The following is a 16309-nucleotide window of genomic DNA, read 5'->3' on the forward strand; positions in this document are numbered from 1 at the left end:
ACTAATAATAAAAAAAGAGTAATCAAAAGTGAAGAAACCATAAGCTCTGCAGTAAAGTCAACTAATTCTTCATTATCTTTTTAGACAGCACCTTTTATGTTTGCTGAGGGAGAGTAATAGGTAACCCAAAGGTGTCTTTTCTCTTGTACTGGTACAATAAAAGTTGTGTGTGTGTGTGTGTGCACGCGCATGTGTGTGTTTGTATGTGTGAATGTACGTGCATGTGTGTGTTTTTCATTTGGCTTCTTTTCCAGTCCATTCAAAGGCTCCAGGTGCCCCAGTGTTCAAATACGGACAACGTTCCAACGTGTGTGAAAGAAGATCTTTTTCTTTTTCTGTTCAGATGAATGCCGGTCAATGTTCATTACACCCACCGTGCGAAAGAGACTCGTAGAATGAAACCGAAACTGTCCCGGCCTGTGTCTGCTGAACACGTTCAAGCAATCGCATGCTGTTAGAAACATGGAGATTACAACAGCAACAGCAGCAAGACTGACTGTCGTGGGCGTGTGTCCGCAGTGCATGTATGTATGTGTGTGTATGAGCATGAATGTGTGTACCTGAGCGTGCATTTGCGTTTTTTTGTGTTTTCATGTGTGTGTGTGTGTGTGTGTGTGTGTGTGTGTTTGTGTGTGTGTGTGTGTGTGTGTGCGCGCTTTCGAGCATATGTCTGTGTTTATGTGTTGTCTGGAGGAGCATCTAAATGACTACTGTAATTGTTAGTCGGATCAGTACAGAATGTTCTGATGGAACATTTTGTATTTTCTTTTGTTAAGGCTTGTTTGGCTCTGTCCCATGCAAAATTACATAATGTGAGGAAGAAATAATATCTTATTCAGGCCTCCCAAAGTTCCCTTGGGAAAACGTACAATTAATATTTTTTTTTCTCCTTTGGATGAATATCGGTTTTATGGCCTCCGGCCCCGAATAGAAGGATGTGTGTGTATGAAGTGTGAATAACAGACAGAACAGAAGGAGAGGGAAGTTGAAAAGCAAAAAAAAAAAAAAATCTGTTTGCATCATTCTGAAATAATGAAATGATGAAAAAACGTTTTGTTTCTCAGAGTAAAGGAAGTCTGACAGCATAATGACAGAAAACATTAAGATGCCTTGGAGCAAAAGTAAAAAACAAAAACAGCAAGTGTGTGTGTGTGTGTGTGTGTGTGTGTGTGTGTGTGTGTGTGTGTGTGAAGAAGGTGGTAACTTTAGTCAGGAGAGGCAGGGTTTTTTTTTTGGTCATTGGCCCTCAGAATGACATGATCTATAGTCCCCCCCAATCAAAAATACTTACTGTAATCTTACCAAATCTCTTCCATGCTTCCTGGTATAGGTGAGTATGTATGGCAGTATAATTGTTTCTGTGTGTTTCCAGGATGTATGCATGTGTGTCTGTGTGTGGGCTTGTGTATGGGATTTACTCTCTCTCTCTCTCTCTCTCTCTCTCTCTCTCTCTCTCCCTCTCTCACTCTCTTTGGCGCCTATAGCATTTCACTTTCTCACCGTTGCTTGTCAACTTGTTTCATATCAGTGTTCAAACAGCTTTATGTAAATGTTTTAAATTCTCATGATGAGTAACATAGTGTATGTGTGTGTGTCTGTGTGAGCGCGCACGCGCGTGTGCGTGTGTGTGTGTGTGTCTGGACTTCACTCAGTCTCATTCTGCTGTAACTCGGGATGACAAGTTACTTCCTTTCATCCTCTCTTTCCTGTTTACAGGAAGGGCCAAACTAAAGCCACCTTTAAAGTTTGTGTTTGATGGATGTGTGTGTGTGTGTGTGTGTGTGTGTGTGTGTGTGTGTGTGTCTGGGTGAGTAGAGTTCTGTTGCCTTATCTTGCTGACTTATTCTGTACGTTTTTCCATGGTCATTTGAAACATTCATATCACCCATCGCAGCGTACACACTCACGCCCACAGTCACACATGTACACTTACCACCTAGACTTAAGCATATGACTGTGCAGAACATTGCTCTGTTTGCATTGAGTTATAACTAAACCAAAATCAGTTCTGAAAGAATCGGTCAAGCAATCTCCAGTTTGAGTGGCGAGAGTCCAAACGTAACAGAAAATCGATGTCTTTGAAGATTTTAAGTTTGTGTTTGGGACACCAAAGATGAAGTCCTGCTGGTTTGGGTTTTTTTTTTTTTTTCTTTTTTTTTTTTAAACAGGTTTAAGAGTTTAAAGATGTGAGGCAGATAACTTGGGTTTAGTGGTAGGTCATTGGCTCTTCTCCAGGGGCTGGCGTTTGTCCGAGTGAGACGGCGCTGAAATGCCAGTCCTGTCGGAGATGAGTTAAAAAAAAAAAAGAGATATATCGAGGTGTGTGAAATGTCAAGGGCGACCTCATGATTATGTAATGAGCGTGACATTTAGAAAATTACAATGTGTTGTCAGAATATGTTTTTTTGCAGCTTAAACACATAAAGAAAGAAAATCAACGCTTCTTTGGATATGTTCTTTCACATTTTGAGTTGGCTGAGTTATGTCTAAGCCTGTCGGAGTTTGGTTTAGTTAAGTTAGGTCTGCTTTGTTAGATTTTGACTTGTTTTTAAGTGTTAATGTTTAACAAAAATACTCTATGTGTGCTTAAGTGGGTATATGCAACTCGTCATTTATCTTTTCACGGTAAAGCCAAGTCATGTGTCGTGCTCGTTTTCAACTGAGACCTCTTATTTTGGTTCACGAAGAATTGTATGTAACCCAAAGCATTCCTCTCTATTGTACTGACATTATGAAAGGTGTGTGTGTGTGTGTGTGTGTGTGTGTGTGTGTTTGTTTCAACAGCTGCAGGTGCTCCAATGTTCACATACAAGCATGATTCTACATGTCCAAATGTGTAAATGAGCCTTTTTTCCTTCTCAGCAGTAAACAGTGAACCTCATTAGCCCTGTGAAAGAAATGCTGCTAGAGTGAATTTCCGCACTGAGGTCTTTTAAAAGTCAAAGATGACCAGGGCGGTTTTGGGAAGAGTGTGACATTTAGAATCACAATGCCTTGTGGCTTTCTCTTTGATCCGTTAACATTGCTTAAACTTGTAAAGAAGTAGCATTTAAAGTTGTTTGGGCTTGTTGTATTATCAAAGTGTTCATGATAATTATTTTCACTTATGAAAGCTGATTCATTCATATGCCTTTTAGTTGCTTGGAAACTAATATTTGAATCATGGATCAGTCACCGCAGTTTCATTGTAAACCACTAGACTTATTGGCATCATTACTTGTAGGCTCTTGCTATTGTTTGTTAGAAAATTTGTTTGTTTGTTTGTGTTTACAAAGCGTTGATGAAGCAAGGGTTAGTGAGCTGTCCTCTCTACATATTCCATATTCTCAAAAAGGAATAACATAAGAGCAAGTGAGAGAGAGAGAGAGAGAGAGAGAGAGAGAGAGAGAGACAGAGACAGAGACAGAAACAGATAGAGATGAGAGAGATGAAAGAGTTTAAAATGTCTGGGAAGATTTACTGCCTTATAATTTATCACTCTCATTCTTTCTTTTCCTGGATTCCATAGTAAGTCTGTGGGCTATTTTGCAAGACCACAATTACTTCCCATTCACTGACAATAGAGTGAGAATGTCTATATGTTCCTGGCATGTGCTTCAGCCTTTATTTTGGGGAAAAACCATGTCTTTACTTGCGTGCCCATAGAGAAAAAGTGTTTACCTATGATGTAAACACACAAGCCCAGCTTCTCACAGCACACACATGCACACATGCACAGACACATGCACACACACACACACATACACACACACACACACACACACACACACCATGCCCCCTCAGCATGTAGTTACTAGTTGTAAGAGACAAGCTGTGGAAAAATCTTTGTAAGCTTTGCCAAAACTAAACATTTAGCACAACACACGTGCACCTACCCATACACACACACACATAGAGAGAGAGAGAGAGAGAGAGCACACAGTGTCCTCTCATTACATGTCCCATGGCAAAAGTGTGTGAGTTGAATTCCGGTGTGTGCCAGCTGCTAGAGCATATGAATTGAAGTGTGAATTACAGGCTAGAGACACAGGGAGAAAGAGAGAGAGAGAGAGAGAGAGAGAGAGAGAGAGTGTCCATGTCCTCAGCAGCTCAATTACAGAGCTCTGTCAAAGCTATTCATTACACACATGGATTTGGCTTTAATTTAACTTTCTAGCTTTAGAAACACCTACTGGAACGCTTGACTAGGAAAATGTGTGTGTGTGTGTGTGTGTGTGTGTGTGTGTGTGCGTGTGCGTACTCCACTCTCTATTTTCCCCCTCTCCCACACACACACACACACACACACAAATGAACATAGCTGCACACCTATTGGATATCAAACACCTTCTTGATGTTCTATCTCCTTCTCTCTACCAAGACTGCAGACACATAATACTTACTATTCGTGTGTGTGTGTGTGTGTGTGTGTGTGTGTGTGTGTAAATCACAATTTATACCTAATTGTTAAATTACTATTAATTGGTAATTTAGTCATTTAGTAACCATAAGTGAACTTTTTTAAGTTAAATCTTAAATTAACTTAATTTTTAAAATTTACCTTAAACTAAGTGACTGAATAACAATTTTGCTATCAGTAAAAGGAAACAAAATTATAACAACATATCTCAAAATAAAACTCAGGTTTAAAACACTGATTCAGTAAAAAAGAGCTGGTTATAACAAAATTCACAGAACAACTTTTTTTTTTTTTTTTTTTTACTATTTGTACATCATAAATACATGCTTGTGTTTTAGGTCCAACAGAGAAGTGGTTTATCTGGAGCCAGAATGGAGTCAGAACAGTGCATCATGTAAATATGTAAAAATTGTACGAGTCAAAAAACGAATTTACAATCAGTGGTAAAAGAGCACACACACGCACACACACACACATACACATTCAACAGTCTGGACCACTCTGGACAAAAGTGAAAAAGAATGTGCAGAAGCTTGCCCACGCCTCTCCGCATTTTTCCTGGGCAAGTTTTCGGTGGTCGGGGCGCTCCGTGCACTCCGGTCCGCTCGTGCTCACCGGCTCCGCAGGTTTAATGTAGCTGGTCATTCTATCCTCCTCTTTCACTGCGGGTCTGGTCGGTCTCGCGTTTCGAACAGCAACCTCGTTGTTAGGGGAGAGTCTGAAATGCGCATCCTGAGGCGCGCGCCTGCACATGCCAGCCTTGACCAGTGCGCGGGGGTCCGTGCAGAGCTTCTTCTGTTTCTTAAGAGCACGTGCTATCTGCTTCCAGAAGCCCTTTACGTTCTTCTCATATTCTGGGCAGATTGCAGGTTTTGCAGTGTAATTACAATTTAATCCCTGTTGAATTTCACCCTGGCTACACTTGACGGTCAATGTATAGGTATCCTCTCCACTCGCCTCCCAAATGCACGCTTTGTCCTTGGTGGAAAACCTTCCCTTGAAGACACCCTTATTTCCTCCTTGACTCCTGGTGCCCCCCTCTCTCTTTCCCTTCCTCCCCGCGCCCCTCTCACACTCGACAACAGAGACTAGCTGCGCGAGACACGCAAACACCAGAAGTAGCGCAAGTTTTGGAATTAGTGGCATGCTCTCGTTATCGTTTAGTTTCGGCAGAGATCTGAGAAACAATTGAAGGAAAATTAAATTAGACAATACCATCTGCATCATTACCCATGCAGACAACAGTGACTTAAACTTTATGCCAGTTATTCGTAATGTATGCCATACGCCTTCTGACAAAGTAATTTAAAAGTCGTAGTTCGTTTATCTTTCATTTAGGCCGTACATACCATAAAAAGTCCAGTCCACGTGAGTGCACTTCAGTGATGCTCTTTCTGGCTCCAACACACCTGAGACAAACCCCGCGCGTGGCATTTATACGTCCTCCGACACGCCTCCAACCGCGCCTTGGCTTCTACACAATATGTTGTGCGAGGCATGCTTGAATACGTAGCGCGCGGGCTCTTTACTCAAGCGTATGATGAATCAGAAATTGGAATTTCACGCGGGGGAAGCCGCAATTTCTACTACAATAACCTGATATGACTTGTCCAGCGGAACGAGTTATGTATATCATGACCCCAAGCCCACCTGTGATGACGTATTATGGACCAAGGAATGAAATATTTCTGCTCCAGAACGTATAAATGACTATTCCCACGTCAATCATTATTAGTTTCAGACACATTTGAATTGGACACACTATTTTTTTAAATTTTTTGTTGGTAGCTGCTGTGTTATAATTATGAAAATCAGGATTATAACACAAGAGTGTGAAAACTTAGAATATTTAAGAAAATGGGTATGGGTAGTTTCTTTCCCCTTGCAAAATTTTAAAATGTTTGAGTGTGTGTGTGTGTGTGTGTATTTGTGTAATTGGTGAAAGGGGGGCTGTGTCCCTCATTATAGTTAAATGTTGCCCCAATTTGAAACTACATTTTCTCTCTTCCTATTTCTCTGGAGGCCCATATATGGTGGGTGTTGTCTCCATGGTAACCTGTGGAATGTTGAGTGCTGTTTAATGAATGGTGGCCTCTAGGATTTAAGGGAGAATCGTACAAGGGGGGTAGAGGAGAGAGAGGGGTACCACACAGAGAGAGAGCGAGAGAGAGCAAGAGAGAGCGAGAGAGAGAGAGAGATCAAAAGTCTACATGAATACACACACTTCAAAGAGTCCATTATACAAAAAAAAACATTAGAGAGAGAGAGTTTGTGTCTGATGAACGTCTCTGTGTGCTGTTGATTGACAACATACTGATAAACGCAACAAAATGGATATTATAACTTTCCAACTCTGGACGTGACATGATAGAAATTTGATTAGTGCACACACATACTCTCTCTCTCTCTCTCTCTCTCTCTCTCTCTCTCTCTCTCTCACACACACACACACACACACACACACACACACACGCAGTTATTCAGCAGTTAGAGCATATCAGATCTGTCTTTTATCCCATCGTTTGATAATGAGCAGGCAGCACAAACATGGAGTGGAAAGAGTTTTATTTTTACTGCAAGTGTCTGTGTATCATGACTTCACATGGAAAGATAAAGGTTCAAAACATGTGTGTGTGTGCGTGTGTGTGTGTGTGTGTGTGTGTGTTCATTCTTCCCACAATAGCTGAAGTGCTTAGCTGTGTACATAGCACACTTAGCATACGGGAATAGCAGTTTTGTGTGTGTGTGTGTGTGTGTGTGTGTGTGTGTGCATGCATGTGCGTGCGTGTGTATGTGTGTGTATGAGTGTGCCATGCCACTTTAGAAGTTGGCCCAGACCACTAAAGCTCTTGCCAACATCTTCAGTAGTGACATTTGCTCAGTCTTTTACTACCCAGGTATCATTCCTCTCTCTTAGGCAAGAATTCATTCATTTCATTCACATACTCACTGCCATGCCAGGTAATGCTTTAAGTTCATAGTCCTGACAGTATCACATGCTCTTCATTGTATTCATATGACCAAATGAGTTTTTGCGTAGTAACACACACACACACACACACATACACACACACAAATTATGAATGTGATGTGTATATTATAATATGTGTGTATTACATCAATTAAGATGTTTAACAAATTTTCAGAGTTAAAAAGTCTTTGTTTTGTTTTGTGCAACTGATGTTGTTCTTCCATCTTAGAACTGATCAGCGTGAAAAAAATGACCTACCCGTGAGAGGGTTTTTGTGTTTTTTTGTTTTTTTGTGTGTGTGTGTATGTGTGTGTATGTGTGTCACATGTTACTTCAGTATTATTTGTATAGCACTTTTTACAATAAGCACATTCTCAGATCAGTTTTACAGGATGCTGGACTTCAGACTGCAAGTGAGCAAGCCTAGTGACAATGGGAAGGAAAGGGGCCTTTAGACTCAGCAGGGGGAACCCATCCTCCTCTGGCTGGGATGGGCCGTATGTGTGCATATCTTTGTTTGGTTTGGCACAGCTTTTTTTATCCTCTGAGTGTCTGAGGCTCCAGGAAGTTCACTGGTATGTTAAATATTGTATTGTTTCTTTACAGGGATTGGAATTCTCTAACTTGTTAAATATTTTCTCTCTCTTTTTTTTTTAATCAAAGTGTTTGAAGTGCTTGAAAATGTTAAATGTTTAATTATTAAATACCATGAAGAACCGCTGCCGTTCCTCTTTCTTCCAGTGCCACGTTTACCTTTCTGTTGGCACAGAAAATATATCCAGTGGTTAGGATTGCATGTGATCAACCACACACCACAAGGCTATGGGGTTTTCCATGTGGAACAGCACACCCAGGGGTGTATTCAGACTCCAGCTTAGTCCTGTGAAATATTTTTGCTCTATTTTAGCAACATCGCCACCTACTGGGTATTCAGTGTAACTGCTTTCATGTTGTCTGGCTTTGTGACTTCCGAGAATTTAAATGAGAGTTTTCTCTCCTTTTTTGGAACGAGATCATTACATGTCAGTAAGCTCTGTTTTGATATCAGCGCTTTGAAAAAAAAAAAATTACGGTTAATACTAAAATTGAAACATCTGACTGGAATTTTCATTGTGAGCGACTCTAAAACAGGTTTAAGAGTGATGTATAAATATGATAATCAACTGGTCTGTGCGCACGGTTCTACTGAGAGTGGGCAAGAAAAACTTTTAGCCCTTTAATTTACAGAACAAATCTGATTAATCAGTCTGTTATGGACTCATATTATAAACATGTGTTGTTGTTGTTGTTGTTGTTGTTGTTGTTGTGGTTTTTTGACCGTTTACTTTCCCTTTTTGAAAAGAAGAACTTCCATCCATCTAAAACTGAATTATCATAAAAAAATATTCATAATATATTTTTTTGTGGTTGTTGTTATTTCAAGAATTGCAGACTTACACCTTATGTAACCACATATTTAAACCGTCAACGTACAACTTAGACTAGTACAAACACAAGTTAGACTTGTACCAACATAAGTTAGACTAGTTCTTATACTAGTTACAGCAGAGCATGCTAAATGTGAGTGTGCACACACTGAGGCGTAGTAAAGGTGGTTTATTGACAGAAAAGTCAAAAGTGTTACTACAGAAAAAGTTCGCTGCTTTGATATCAAAATGGATCTCCTGTCGCCTCTTATCTTTTCGCATGAACGCACTTAAACACACATATACACACATGCACATATACAAATATATATGCACACACATGCACGCACACACACGCGCACACACTACATACAAACATACATATATAGACACTATGGGACCATGGGGTAAAACCCTGGCTATTGTCCCCCAAACTGGTACAGCACACCTATGAAAAGAGAAAGAGAGAGAGAGAGAGAGAGAGAGACAGAGAGATGGTTCTTTGTGTTTATAGGCATGATATTAGCATTTTTTTTCTTCTCTGAAACCAATATTTTTGAGACTAACAAAAAGGATTTCAATATCCATTGATCTATTCTCTCATCTCTTCTTTTATCTATTTTTTTATTTATAATTTAAAAATGCTTGAACATCATACAAAATCATAAATTAGACATGAACAACAATAGCATACACATTCAAGCCAGGGTAAATATCATCTAGTCTGTATCCAGGGAACTAAATATAAAAGGCAAAAAAAGAAAAGAAAAAAAAAACAGAACAAACAAACAAACAAACAAAAACCAATCATCTCTTCCAGCGCAATGCGATTGATATTATTAGTGTACAAAACTTATTTTTCACCCTTAGAATAAGCATTATTCACTCATACAGCACATACTCCAATACTCCATCATACAGTACAATAAAATTTTACAAACACAAGAATGTAGTCTCAAAGCCCTATGAGTAAGGGCTGCCAAACATCTCACCAGACACTTTCATTAGTGAGAGCACCTAACTGATCAAATATTCATAGTTTGCTGTGTGTAATGTCGCAAGAAAAACTGGAAAATATTACCTGAGTGTTCCTGAGACTTTTTTATAAGTAATCCTGGCGCTCTCTCTCTCTCCCTCTCTCTCCCTTTCTCTCTCTCTCTCTCTCTCTCTCTCTGTCTCTCTCTCCCTCTCTCTCTCTCTCTCTCTCTCTCTCTCTCTCTCCCCTCTCTCTCTCTCTCTCTCTCCTCCCCCTCTCTCTCTCCCTCTCTCTGGGTCATTTTATTTTCCACTCCTACCCTCTCATTCATATCTCTCTTTATTTTACCTGCAGTGATGCTTAGTTCTGGAACCAGCTGATGAAATAGGCACAGATGCCGTGGAAGCTCTTCCAGCAGTACTCCTGTGCCAGTTTGGTAGCTCGGCTCTCTCCGCCCGTCGTCGGCCGGGCCGTGGTGGTCTTGGTCGGCTTACGGGGCTGCTGGCCCGGTTTGGCTGCGGGTTTGGCCGGTTTGGCACCGGGTTTGGCAGGCTGGGGTTTCTGCTGTTTTGGTGCTTGAGGCTTAGGGGTTGGAGCGGCGGGTTTGCCTTGTTGTTGGTTCTGCTGGCCCTGCTGGTGCTGGTTTTGCTGGTTCTGAGCGGGACGTGGGGTGGTGGTCTTGGGCCAAGAGTTGTGGAAGACCATCTGGGCTTCGTCGGAGGCCAGCTTGCACATGAGGGGCTTGTAGACCCGTGGACCCTGGCAAGCGTTTTGCTGTTTCCTCATCTCCCACATGATCTGAGTGAAGTAGTGTCTGGGGTTGTTGTTGTAAGCGCGGCACAGATTAGGCTTGCCCAGATAGTCGCACCAGTAGGATTTCCCTTTGTTCTTGCAGGAGACGCGGAGCTTGGTGAAGTCTCCCTGTCCGGAGATGACCATGGTGCAGGCGTCCTTGGCTTTGGTGTTGAACTTGATCGGCTCGTCCCAGATGCTGCCGCGTTGCTTGGCGCTGCTGTCGTTGTTGTTTTGGTTACTGTTGCCCTGGCTACTCTGGGCCTGGGCGTGGGTTGCCCAGACGCAGCAGGCCAGCAGCAGGATGGCACTTACTGCTCTCATGGTGAAAGGAGGGTAGGAACGGATGAACACGCCGTTCGGTGGAGGTGTAATGGAGGTGTAAGAGGGAAGGAGAGAGAGAGAGAGTGAGCCTGAATGCTGTGCGGAGGGAACTCCAGGCACTCTGCAGCTTTATAAGTGCTTGCCCCACAAAGAGGCCTTTGAGCTGGGCTGCATTGGGGTTACTGCCCCCCTTTGCCTGAGAGAGCCAGTAAGGCTACAAATCCTGAATGTGAGACAGACCTAAACACTGCCTGTTGTCTGTCAGAGTGGACACGGAATGCGTGTGTGTGTGTGTGTGTATGTGTATGTGTATGTATGTATGTATGCGTGTGTGTGTGTGTGTGTGTGTGTGTGTGTGTGTGTGTGTGTGTGCATGTGCGTGTGTGTGTGTACGTGCATGTGTGTGTTTGTGTGTGTGTGCACATGCGTGTGTGTGTGTTTGTGTGTGTTTGCGTGTGTGTTTGGGTGCATGCATGCGTGTGTATGCATGCGTGTGTATGCATGTGGGTGTGCATGGGTGTGTGTGTGTGTGTGTGTATCCAGTGAGTTTATGTGTACATTTCTGATGACTTGGTGTTTTGTTTTTAACATATGGTTTGGTCTGCAGGAATTCTATATGTGTGTGAGAGTGCGTTTTGTTTGGGTGACATTCTGGTTTCTTCTGGATGGGCTCTGTGTGTGCATGTGTGTCCTCTTATGTTTCAAGAGCGTTGGGGTGTGGTTACACACACTCACACCAGGACTAATGGTCCAAAACCGTCACAAGACTATATAATCATAAATACTCACATAAGTGAACCATTGACTATTGAGCTAAAGAAAGTGATCCAGTTTCATAAGGGAAAATCACATAGAGACCAATTCACTTTGAAACCAGTTAGCAGGACAACTTCTATGAATAGATTTAATCTCTCAGTTAAGTGTGCATTGATCTTAATTGTACCTATTGTGTGTAATGCTGATGTGTGTTAGTGAACATATTTGGACTTCGTACGCTTGTCTTGGTCAAAACACAAACAGAGCAAGAGACTGGAACAAACCCTGGCTTCATGAAGTCTGCTGACTTGGAAATTTTCCACACATGTTGGATAGAGCATGGGTTTGTGTGAGCCTGTATGAAGTGTGTGTGTGTGTGTGTGTGTCTGTGTGCGCGCATGTATGTGTGGTGTGGTGTGTGTATGTATGTATGTATGTGTATGTTTGGGGTGGGGTGTGGGTGTGTATATCCATGTGATTTAGGAAGGGGGTTGGGATGTTGAAGTTGGAATATCTTGAGAGGGGACGAGTGTTTATGTGTGTGTGTGTGTGTGTGTGAGAGAGAGAGAGACAGAGTAAGAGGGAGGGAGACAGAGGAAGTGGTGGAGAGATCCAAGTACAGTAGATTTCATACACGCTTGTCGGCGGTTTTATTTTTATAGCCCCTTCCACCAAATGGAGAGAGAGAGAGAGAGAGAGAGAGAGAGAGAGAGAGAGAGAGAGACGCTCATTTTGGCTGATGTGCGGTTTGGCTATATAAACATCGGAAGCAGGCGAGGGGGCCTGAGGGGAGGAGTGGAGAGAGAAAGAGAGAGACATGGGGGGGGGGGGGGGGGGTGTAAAGGAAAGACTTTTGTGGATCGGGTCCAAGGCCAGGAACATCTAGTCCACTGGTCCGTCTTCTCTCTGAGCCAGTGTGAAAAGTTTAAACTGGAGCTGAGCTATAGGGTGCAGCCCCATCACGCCACACCGTCAAACACAGACGGATCATCTTACAGTCCCACTGACGTTTATATACCTCGTTATAGCCTCTGCACACACACACACACAAACTCACACATCCACACATACAGCTCAAATCCACTGGCTAAGGAGACGAGTATATGTTTTTGACTCATAGGTGGGTGTGTTGTGGTGATATGATGTCTAGCTTTGGTTTGGAACATTGTAAGGGTATTCAGAAACGCTTAAATATGATACAGACCAACTGTGGATGTCTGTGTGGTTCACCTCTGTTCCAGAGTTATGGTGCTTTAGTCTTAAGAATGAATTTAGAGTTATGGTTTGAACTTTTCAAGAGATGTCTTGGCGCAATTTCCTCAAAGGATTATATTCTATTCCACACCCCCACTCCTCTGGCACCACTCAGCCAGAGTCAACACGTGCATATTACTTCACTTACATTCAATAGACTTTTATTATTATGGTATCAAATCAAATTTTTCCAGTCAATCTGATCTGTGCCTCGTGTCATGAATGTGTCACATGAAGTCATGGGTTTGATAGACATAGTTGTATTATTAAAAATGGAAAATAAAATGGAAGAAGGGGTGGTATTTGGTCAACCCGTTCTCATTCCAAGCTTGTCAAGTTCGGCAGCTTGGTCAGTGGCCCTACGCTACAAACTGTGACGCTCTAGGTGCCCTCTAGCATCCGTTTTGCACATGCAGAGTTCTCACTCACTCACTCACTCATTATCTAAGCCGCTTATTCTAAATAGGGTCGGGGGGGGGGTGTGGTGTAGCCTATCCCAGTATTCATTGGGCAAAAGGTGGGGAAACACGGAGGGGAACAGCGCTAATCACTGCGACATTGTGCCACATGCTCTTTCTAGCCATTTCAAAATCCCATTCCTGTTTTTAGGTGAGACCCTTCCATGGTTCTGGAGCCCACTGGGTCTAATTTGCTTACAGTTGCCTTGGTGGTTCAGTGGTAGAATTCTCGCCTGCCACGCGGGAGGCCCGGGTTCGATTCCCGGCCAATGCATCATCCTCACTTTTGTGTAAAACCGATGCTAGAGGGGCACCTAGAGTGTCACAGTTCGAAGCGTAGGGCCACTGACCAAGCTGCCGTATTTGACGAGTTGGGAATGAGAACGTGTTGGCCAAATTCCACCCCTTCATTTTTAACAATACAACCATGTCTATCAAACCCTTGTATTCATGTGACACATTCACAGCATGAGGTACAAATCAGATCGATTTGGGAAATTTTGGTTTGATACCATAATAGTCTATCGAATGCGAGTGAAGTAACAGCTGTTGATTTGGCATGTCCATTATCCACAGTCAGGAATTCAGATTTAACATTGTGTTTGAAATGCAAACACTTTGAACACAATTAAAGCCACAAAGTTTGCCTTTGTACTTGTGATAATACTTCAGAAGTGGTAAAGACAGAAAACAAACTAGCGAAAATAAACAGCGAGACAGAAAAAATAGAGGTTTTAGCGGTAGTAGGGATACTACGAGAAAGTAGACAAAAAAAAAAAAGAGATGAAAGAAAAAAACGACATAAACGCCACTGATTCTCACCGAGATGAAACCTTTATTTCTTCATTTACATCATCTGTTTTCCAGTAAGAAGCACCATCATTTGAAGCACTCCTTCAAAAGCAGCGAAACCGTACGCATATCCAAACTCCTCAATACTCAGAATACTTTAACACACGTGTGTGACGATTCGTTTGGATTCGTTTTGCCTACCCTTGCCCGACTCCTCTCTCACAGAGAAGGGTATAGACAAGAGACAAAAATCAGCATGTGCTTGTACTGCACTGAATAATCCATCCAACCGGGATAACATGCAGTTCAGAAAAAAAATATTAACATGGTGAAACAGTGCGAGAAACACATTACACAACAATATATATATATTATTATTATATTTTTGTCTTATTTTTGTTTGGTTTTGTTTCAGTTTCATACACAACGGTGTTTTGACACTATTAGTAACCATAAAAGTTCAACTACCCTGCAGTCATGTTAAATGATACCAATTTGAACATTCATTCAAAAAAATTTAAAATCAAACCTGAGATCTAATTTCAGGAATGTTTTGGCTTTGTATAATGTCCGTTAACTAAATAGCGAGTCCAGTGTAGGTGAGAGTATTAAGTATAAAGTTTTTTTTTTTTTTTTAAACATTATCGTCTATTTCTTTAATTATTTTATGAAACTATCTATGTCTCTTTCAGTTAAGTAACATGTACAATTTAAAAAAAAAAAGAGATGGTTTTACACCTAAAGTGAATAGCAAATTAACCAGTAAATGATGTAAATTTCATGTGGTATAAATGCATTAGAAACATTTCACTGGCAGATAGTATTGATAATTATGTATTATGAGGATGTTTCTGACGTCTTTTTCACTGTCCGATGCTTTTCAGTCGCATTTCAACTTCTCAATAACCCCACAAATTTTCAACACAAACTTTTGGGCCTAACTGACCCAGAAACTTAAATAGTTTACAGGAGCCACTGAGGAACAAGCTGTTCACTCCACTATGAACCTTGAACTACATTCCCTTCCTACGTTCGTGAAGTGTGATGCCTCTATTCCGTAACCGTGGATATGGTCAACAAACTTGAACCCTCAAAAACACATAGCAAACTAAGGACGTGGCCTTATAAAACAGATATTAACAAAAATATATATAAAACTTTCCAAAGTTTTTGAAAGTGTAAAAAATCTACACTTGTCACGTTGCTGATCTCACCATATGTATGTAATTACAGTGTTGAAAACAAACAGAGTAGAAATAAACAGTCATTAATTACAGTTGTAACTCTTCACAGTAAACAATATTCCAAGTTCAGTTTTTTTCTGAAACACTGAGAAAAAGGGACTTGCTGTTAGAAATATGCATATTATTACACTGAGGGCTATTGTTGTCTCTGGTGTTGATTGATTAGGTCTGGAATAGCTAAATGTAATCAGTAGGTGATTTGTTATTTTTTAACAGGGGGGATGGCCCAACGGTCACTGACGCTGCTCTATAGAGTGTATAGGGGGGATCGCAGGTTAGCAAGGAGGATGCATTTTGGTCATTTTGCAAACAAGGTGGGTGGCATCCCCACTCATCCCCTTACAAATCGCCTACTGATTTTAATAGGGTCAAAATCTTGGTTCCTGTTCATTTCCATAAGGACAATGAGTGTGAGTGTTGAGTGTTTACTAAGGACTCGATGGATGAAGATGATTGACTTCCAAGTTTTCTTCTTTATTTAAATTTCCCTTTTTTAATCCTTTCTTTTTCTCTTCCCTTGGAGTAACAGTTGTTGAAAATGACACCTTAAATGAGGAAAAAAAGGTCAAAAGTCAGTCAAGGTCAAACACTGCATAAATAAATAATAAATGAACATACACAAAATATAAACTTACAGAGATGGGCACTTCAATTCCAATTTTCTGTGCCACTGAAAGAAAAAAAGGAACATTTTGATTGGCTGATGAATTCTACTTTAATGTACATTTGAAGTGTTGAAGAACTATGAAGAATCAGATTTCAACACAGATGAATAGCTCTGGAGGATGAGAGGAAAGTGTTAGAGGGGAAAATAGAGTGATGAAGGAAAGGAGAGAGACTTCTGAGAAATGCTTCACAAAAGAACAAAAGAAGTTAGAGAAACAAAAGAAACAAGAGGACTATGAATGCTGATGAATTGAATTTTTACGACGAAAGA

At 41.2% G+C, this 16309-nt stretch overlaps 3 protein-coding genes and 1 non-coding gene across 4 annotated transcripts in view; 1 reads left to right on the top strand and 3 right to left on the bottom strand.

Moving 5' to 3' along the window:
- Positions 1 to 4882: 4882 nt before the first annotated feature.
- fgfbp1b (fibroblast growth factor binding protein 1b) lies at positions 4883 to 5898 on the bottom strand. The gene is made up of 2 exons (XM_030787690.1): positions 5840 to 5898; positions 4883 to 5576 (listed from the first exon to the last, which is right to left on the bottom strand). The coding sequence occupies exons 1-2, from the start codon at positions 5896 to 5898 to the stop codon at positions 4883 to 4885; spliced, it is 753 nt and encodes a 250-aa protein (XP_030643550.1).
- Positions 5899 to 10112: 4214 nt separating this feature from the next.
- fgfbp2b (fibroblast growth factor binding protein 2b) lies at positions 10113 to 10868 on the bottom strand. Its single transcript, XM_030788358.1, has one exon. The coding sequence runs from the start codon at positions 10866 to 10868 to the stop codon at positions 10113 to 10115; it is 756 nt and encodes a 251-aa protein (XP_030644218.1).
- Positions 10869 to 13539: 2671 nt separating this feature from the next.
- Positions 13540 to 13610, top strand: trnag-gcc (transfer RNA glycine (anticodon GCC)). The gene has a single exon. It is a non-coding gene; the product is annotated as a tRNA-Gly (tRNA).
- A 2410-nt stretch (positions 13611 to 16020) lies between these two features.
- Positions 16021 to 16309, bottom strand: part of prom1b (prominin 1 b) — a 27948-nt gene continuing 27659 nt past the window's right edge. The window contains exon 25 of the mRNA XM_030788050.1: positions 16021 to 16042. Coding sequence (XP_030643910.1) covers positions 16021 to 16042 — 22 coding nt within the window. The remainder of the gene's footprint in view (positions 16043 to 16309) is intronic.

The sequence above is a fragment of the Chanos chanos genome, chromosome 11 (genome assembly GCF_902362185.1).
Source record: "Chanos chanos chromosome 11, fChaCha1.1, whole genome shotgun sequence".
Lineage (NCBI taxonomy): Eukaryota > Metazoa > Chordata > Actinopteri > Gonorynchiformes > Chanidae > Chanos > Chanos chanos.